We start from the raw sequence: 7,928 nt of genomic DNA, 5'->3' as shown, positions 1-7,928 counted from the left end.
TTTTTCTTGTTTTCTGTTGACGTCCCAGAAGGGGTGGGTGTGAAACAGCAACAGAAAACAAGAAAAATAGGAGACTATCGTATTTACAAATGGAGGGGGATTTAAGTGAATGGAAACAACAAAAATAGAATTTTGTCATCTGGAGAATAAATCATAATGTAAAATTGGCAGGTCACAGAAAGAATTGAAATTTTGCCAGTAGTCCCTTAAACAAAGATCTTGGCTTTCTAGATCCTTTGCTATGAATCAGAATGTTCTGGACTCATGATTCTTATGAATCAGTGGGAGAAGTTGTCTCCCCTCCATGTTCCAACTCACTGTAAATTGGTGCATAGATTTTTACTTCTTCATAAATACGATCTTCTGGAATCTGATGAGGGAAAAAATCATTCAGTATCAATCACCAAGAATTTCCTGCCACGAGAAGACTTTCTTAAGAGGCATATCTCATCTCCTTTTGCCTTTGTGAATCTCACCATCTCCCATTACACTGTAATTAATACCTCCATCTCTAACAAACCAAGCCAGATCGTCTGGCCAAGTGGGCTCAGAAGAAATTGTCAGTCATTGAGAAGTTGGTGAGATTATTTTGTGTCTGAAATTTGGTATATCTCTTGTCTTATCTCTGGAGGAAAGTGATCAGAAAAGGCAGCCAGACTTGAATGCTTCAGGCAAGTGGACAGATGGAGAGAGCGTGTTTTATCTGGAAAATCTGAGTAAATGTATGTGCATCAAGTATTGGTAATTCTTTTTCATACATCAAAGGTGTAAAATGGGTAAGACAAGTGGAAATGCAGTTGGTAGTCATGAATTAGGGAGGAGACAAGCTTGAGGTTTCAGAGCAAGTGGGAAGGTGAAAGCCAAGAAAAAAGAGCAGGAACAAATATAATGGAACTATTCTGGGAAAGCAAATAAGCCCAGATACCTGAGTGTTTCCATCACTTGCTACCTGTATATTTATCTCTCATGCTCATCAACTTCAAAGCATCTACATTTTCTAAAATGATGAAGATCCTATTTTCCTAAACTTCTCAGTCACAGGAATATACCATGAGATTTGTGAGTGGAAAATTTGATTCAAAACTTGAGATTTGGAAATCAAAGTACTGAAACTTGGAGAAATGGAATACTGAAACTGGAAGAAATGTTGCAGGAAACCCAGGCCATATTTTTAAGCAACAAAGCTCAAATTCTTTAGCTTATTGTTTAGGATTTAATATCAGGCCTCTGCCTACCTTATTTCTTTCAATTACTTCTCCAATCCCATAGACTGTGAGTGACACAGCACTGCAAAACCCCAGAATGGTGAGAAACAGGATCATTGCCACAATTTCCTGTTGAATAACAACCAACAACAACCAGAAAGACAAGTAGAGTGAGAGGGTAGGTGTCCCAGAAGTACTTTCCCTTACAGCAACCCTTGTTTTCATGACCACCCACCCTCAAGACCAGTTCCTATAAAATGACACATGGGAAAACCAGGAGATGGTTACTCAAAGCAGATGACTCCACCCTTGCAGAATTCAGCTTGGGGGGCAGGGGAAGGAGGCTGGCACATCTCTGGGTATGAGCCTCCAGAACACTGCATTATGTGATTGAGGTTTCAAGAAAGGATTGCGTTCATGGAAAGGAAAAGAAGGCGTCTTACTGAGATTAAGACCTAGAATCTTAGTCTTCCCACAAGAAATACATACAGTGGAAATAGGAGCCACAAAGCAGAAGTCTTTCTCATAAATATCCCGGCAATGGTAGATATTAGCTGAGTTCTTCTTTAGGTTAATGATCAGGATGATGATTCCTATTCCTCCAGCTATGCTGCTGACAGTGTTTGCTCCCAGACTTCCTCGTAGCTGATGACAAAGAACAACATTTAGACTTGGTCCTGCACCTGCCACAGTACTCAGTAAACCTATCTGCATTTCAGGGCTGGAGATATCCAATAAACTCTGCATTTATTTAAAATATAGATGAAAAAGGGAAATCTTGAAAATGTACTTGTGTAATAAGGACCTATAACTTTCTTGCTAGGACTGCATTCAGGAAAAGCCACATGGATACTCATAGTCTCTCCTCAAATAGACTCCTTAATTGGAAATGAGTCATTTATTTGATCATAGGACTATATTATGAGGACAGAGCATGTGTGAGGATATTTTTTCAACAAGTGTCCAAGTAGTTACATGTATTGTTTTTAAATGATACAATTGGTATTTTAATGATTTTATTTTTAGTGATTACATTAAATACAAAGTAGATTGGAAAAATATCACATATCCACATTCGCTCATAAGAGATGATGCCATATCTTTTTCAAGACTCTCAAAATTAAATTTTTCTTACCTTCTCAAGGATGGACAAAGACAGAATGCAACTCACCAGATATGTTGCATGTTTCTTTTCAGACATGACTGACAAACATCCAGAAGTAGCAAACTGTTCAAAAGGGAGGAGGAAAAAAAAAAAAGCACAGTGGGTCTCTGTTCTCCTCTGTGTCCCTTTCACCCCCATCCTCCAAGTAGAAGGTAAAGTTGTGGGTATTCTATAAAGGTCTCCTTTACTTTTTATTTATTTTTATTTTTAAATTTTATTATTTTATTTCTTTATTTCCTATAGAGAGCTTCTCAAAATTGAATGTACATATGAATTATTCGAGAGTCTTGAGTGTGCTCTTACTCAGTAAGTCCTAGATGAGGCCTGAGAGTCTTTATTTCTAGCAGGCTCCCAGGTGATGCCAACCCTGACAGTCCATGGGTCACTATTAAATATTGTAAGTTCCAGCAGCCCTGGTGCATGATTATAACACTACTCTAATTTGTTTGTAGTCATTTGCTTTCATGAGCAACTTGTGTGTTATAGTTGTCAGCTCCTTTGGGCGAGAAACGTGTGTCTGTCTCCAGAGTCTGCCATGTATCATATAGACATATAGTAATTATGAAAATGCATATGGTGAAAGATCTAGTGAAAATATCAACTAATAGCACAAATTAAAACAGGATTCCAAAGATTCAGATTGTATGATGAATTGAGAGACATCGAATAAGCTGTTTGAAATGAAAAGACAGTAAGGAAGTTTCAAATAAAATATGGCAAAGGTTCAAGGAGAGTCTTGAACGAGTGACCAGAGACCTAAGTATTTAGCAGAGTGCCAAGCCAATGTGATTAGGGTTAAAATAATATATCCTTGTGAATGAAGTGTTGATACAAAAAACAGCATGGATTAATTGAAAATAATTATGCAACTGCAAGAAGCCAGACAGTAGACAGAACATGGTGTATAATTCCATTTATATAAAACTCTAGGAAATGCAAACTAATCTATAGTGACAAAAAACAAGTGATTGCTTGAGGATGGGAAGACAGGGGTTGAGGAAGGGAAGGGTTACCAAGGGAAACAAGGAAACTTTTGGCAGTTGTGAGTATGTTCATTATATTGATGTGGTAAGGTTTTCACGTGTGTATACATGTGTCAAAATTTATCAAATTGTATACCTTAAAATGTGCCATTTATGGTATGTCAGTTATACTTCAATAAAGCTATATATTTTTGTGAGCTCATTCAGCCATCTAGTTTCTAAATAGTACAATGACTAAAAAAGATACAATGAGAAAGCACCTAAAAGAGTTTCTAGGGCACAGTAGAAGTTCCTCAGATGTCAGTCTTGTTCTCCTCACCTCAGCAACCTCTTCCCCCTCCCTTCACTAAGATAACTTTATTGACGGATAGTGTTAGGGAAATTTTCCTGAAATTGATTTCTGAAAGTTTAGTTTCAATTTTTATTAGCTAAATGCCTCTTGGGTAACATGTTTAACTTTTATTAATCCCAGGTTTCTCATCTGATAAACATGTGTTAGCATATTCAACCCAAAGTGCTTCGTAAACTGCAAATATGTAGGTATATTTACATATCTCCATCTACATATTAGAATATATTCATATATTCTAAATACTAGAATAAACAATTGGTCAGATCTGATCTGAATAAAAGAAAAGCCATGTACAGTGTTATTTCAGAGACAATTGTAGACATATACTCACAAATACTGCTCCCCAGAATGGGTAGCCTACTTTAAATGATGAAAAAAAGTCTTCTTTAAATTCTGAATTATTGAACACGGAGCAGATGATTATTCCAAAATAAAGGCATATCAAACTAATCAGAATTTGTGTTACCTGTAGAAAAATGCATAAGTTTTGTGAAATAAGAAGACGTTTTCCTAAGATTACATCAATTTCCTTATAATCAAGGCGAAATGTAAGAAATTGCTTTGGTGTCTAAGGCAGTCCTGAGAAAGTATCCAAATGCAATATTTTCCACTATCCTCTGTCCACTCTAAGAATTTATGTAGGCACGACTTAATGAAGGAATAGCCAGTACATTTCTCCTGTGTCTTTATTTACATTCTCATGGTGGACATCAATAATGGCTCTTTCCATCTAAGAGAAGATAAAGATTATAAATCCTTCACAGGATGATATTAATCAACTGGGTGTGGAGAAAAGGGAACACTCTTGCACTGCTGGTGGGAATGTGAATTGGTACAGCCACTATGGAGAACAGTATGGAGGTTCCTTAAAAAACTAAAAATAGAACTACCATATGACCCAGCAATCCCACTACTAGGCATATACCCTGAGAAAACCATAATTCAAAAAGAGGCATGTACCAAAATGTTCATTGCAGCTCTATTCACAATAGCCTGGAGCTGGAAACAACCTAAGTGTCCATCATCGGATGAATGCATAAAGAAGATGTGGCACATATATACAATGGAATATTACTCAGCCATAAAAAGAAACGAAACTGAGCTATTTGTAATGAGGTGGATAGACCTAGAGTCTGTCATACAGAGTGAAGTAAGTCAGAAAGAGAAAGACAAATACCGTATGCTAACACATATATACGGAATTTTAAAAAAAAATGTCATGAAGAACCTAGGGGTAAAACGGGAATAAAGACACAGACCTACTTGAGAATGGACTTGAGGATATGGGGAGTGGGGAGGGTAAGCTGTGACAAAGCGAAAGAGAGGCATGGACATATATACACTACCAAACGTAAGGTAGATAGATAGTGGGAAGCAGCCGCAGAGCACAGGGAGATCAGCTCGGTGCTTTGTGACCGCCTGGAGGGGTGGGATGGGGAGGGTGGGAGGGAGGGAGATGCATGAGGGGAGGGATGTGGGAACAGATGTATATGTATGACTGATTCACTTTGTTATAAAGCAGAAACTAATAAAAAAATTAATTAATTAATTAATTAATTTTAAAAATATATAAAAAAAAAACTGGCAACTGACCAGAGTTGACAGGTCCTATTTGCTATTCTTATCCTAGTCTTCATGAGGAAATGCTTCTTTTTACCCAACAGGGTGCAGTAAGTGTCAAGTTTTCGTCTACCAGGTATTTCACTCCTCATGAGTCTGAGTGGGGAAACTATGTGGATGCCAACAAATACACTTTCTTAGAGCCAGTCTTTACTCTGGTTGAGATTAGAGGAGGCTCACTCACCCCCAGGAATTCCAGCTCCTTCTTCAAAAGAGTCAGCCACGTTTGGCGTGGTGGGGATGGAGCAGCTTTCTCCAGTAAGTCGTTATCATGCAGAGATACTACTGAAAGTTCAATTTCAGGCTCACTATGAAGTTTAAACAGAAATGCAGCCATGAGAAAATTCTCTTAACTCCCTGTGCAATGCTCTCAACTGACAGCGGAATTGTGCTTGTTTATGTTTCAAAACAATCCTGCAATGAAAATCCTCATTGTAAAGTACAAGAAATTTTGAGGCTCAGAGGGTCCAAGTTAGTGGCCAAGATTACTGTCTCATCAATGATTAGATGGAACAAAAGGGAAAAAAAAAAAACCCAGGCCAAGTCTTAATCTAGAATTATTACCAGTTTCTTTCTCATTAATCTGTATTGATGCGTACAACTAAAAACAATCCAACAGACATGTTTACCTATGCATCTCTCAGTCTTTTTAACGGAAATGTATCTGAAAATATTTTGTCAATGACACACTCAATTTCATGTGCATAAAGGAATGGTTTTGAAGGATTTGTTGATCTCTATTCCTATTTTCATCCTCAGAGGAGGCTAACTGGAAATACTGTGTCTTCAGAGTCTACTCAATATTTTGCAATGATATTCAATCCAATATTGATTCCCAAAGCTCTGTCTTTAGTTTCTCCTAAAACCTTTAAGAAGAAAGTCTTAACATGTGTTAATTTTTGGTATTCGAAGGAAAACTAGACTATGCACATCTCCACCAGATTTCACTCTGGGAACATTTCCCCTCTAAACAGTGGGGCAGGATCCCACAGCTTGAGATTCACAAAGACTAACCAGAAAGAAGCCCAAGGTCATTTTGAAAAGCTTCTCTCCCTTAACACACATCAGACACATAGGCAAGAGATCGCTACTGATAGTATGGGTTGGCGAAAAAGTTCATTCGGTTTTTTCCATAACATCGTACAGAAAATTGGCCAAACCAACACAAACTCCCCTACCCCATCCCAGAATATGAACCTCTTTTGTTAGAAAACTTAAGTTGTTCCCAATTTAAAAGCTAAGTAAAAACCTTCTTCCCCATCAACCAGAGAGAACTAGTGAAAAAGTATAGCAAATAACTTCTTTATACTCTATATTTTAGTTAAACCTGATGGGTCCATGCCTATGTTCATGATTTGGCATCTCCCCAGCACTGTGACTACCTCTGGTTCACTAAGTGACTGGAAATAGAAAAAAATAATAACCTGTACCTACCTGGTGGGCCCTTGTGGGTTTGGGAGAGCAAGATCTGTTCTGCTCCCAATTTCTGTGTCCATTTTTTCATTAACTGAGCTCTATGGTGGTGAAGAACAGTGTTACGATGAGCCTTGGTGGGGTCCCTCTCACCGAGTCTCCGGATGGTCAGTTAAGATGGGTTGACTCATGACACTGATAACTATCTTCATGCTTAAGACATTGGTCAGAAAGATAATTTTCCTGGCTAAGATCAATAGGGCTTTTCTTGTTATAAGGAAGAGCAAAATTGAGTGGGCTACTGAATAGGGATGAGAGTGAAATGGGGAAATTTGAGACTCCTGGAAGATAATTCTGCCTGAAACCAGCAGGATTTACAGAACCTAAAAATGAGTCGGTTTAGTGGGGACTGAGAAGGTGAGAGAGAACCGCAGGACATAAAGAGATTGGCTTCTCTCCTGGTGCTTTCTCTGCTTGTGACCTGGTTCAGCCATTCCTATGCCAGAAGTTCTCCAATTGTCCTTGGAAGACTTGCCTTCACACATAATCTAAGGCTGAAGCACAGTTTGCAAGTATGACTGTGTCTCAGTCTCTGAATCTCTGGATTTGTCCTTGACTTCAATATTTATTGTCTTTCTCTTTCTTCCTGTCTTTTGGACAGTGTTTATATGGCTGTTTGTAGCAGATGGTCTCAGAAACTGGACAGGCAGAGTTCTAATGCCTGGGAACCATTCCTGATAGTGTGAAAGCTAAGAAGTTTTCACACTGAAGACTCCGTTGTCTACTAAAAAGTTAGGTTGACTCTCTACTGCCTTGATTTTTGTGATGGCAAGGATGGGCCTATGGAAACACTGAGGAGCATGAACTTCATAACAAATTCTATGAGTAGATCTAAGCAGCCTTGGCCTGAGCAATATGCCTAAATTAGGGTTGGAGCTAAACTGACGTGCTTATTTTAATAGCATATCTAACTAGACCATAGCAAAATGAATATACAGGTGAGATTCACAGATTTGGGACTCTTTTTTATTTCAGTTTGATTATAGACATAATCTTGAATGGCTCTTTATTAAACTATAAAGATACTACAGATTTTACCTCTGTGCATCTGTACTGTCTCTCTGGTTTGTGATAAAAATTTCTTCTCTTTCTCTAAGAAACTTAAGATATTTGTGTGAACAGGGGACACT

The 7,928-nt window shown here is 38.1% G+C and overlaps 1 protein-coding gene across 1 annotated transcript; it reads right to left on the bottom strand.

Annotated features, from left to right (window-relative positions):
- Nucleotides 1–271: 271 nt before the first annotated feature.
- Nucleotides 272–6,821, bottom strand: LOC308620720 (high affinity immunoglobulin epsilon receptor subunit beta-like; the record flags this gene model as incomplete). The annotated part of the gene is made up of 7 exons (XM_081240636.1): nucleotides 272–370; nucleotides 1,236–1,334; nucleotides 1,695–1,850; nucleotides 2,377–2,433; nucleotides 4,037–4,171; nucleotides 5,510–5,633; nucleotides 6,760–6,821. 7 exons carry the CDS (start codon nucleotides 6,819–6,821, stop codon nucleotides 272–274), a joined length of 732 nt encoding a protein of 243 aa, XP_081096762.1.
- Between the last annotated feature and the right edge of the window lie 1,107 nt (nucleotides 6,822–7,928).

The sequence above is a fragment of the Mesoplodon bidens genome, assembly GCF_964165515.1.
Source record: "Mesoplodon bidens genome assembly, chromosome: 7".
NCBI classification, from domain to species: Eukaryota; Metazoa; Chordata; class Mammalia; order Artiodactyla; family Ziphiidae; genus Mesoplodon; species Mesoplodon bidens.
Note: the sequence above shows the minus strand (reverse complement) of the source record. Positions and strands in the feature narration are given on the sequence as shown.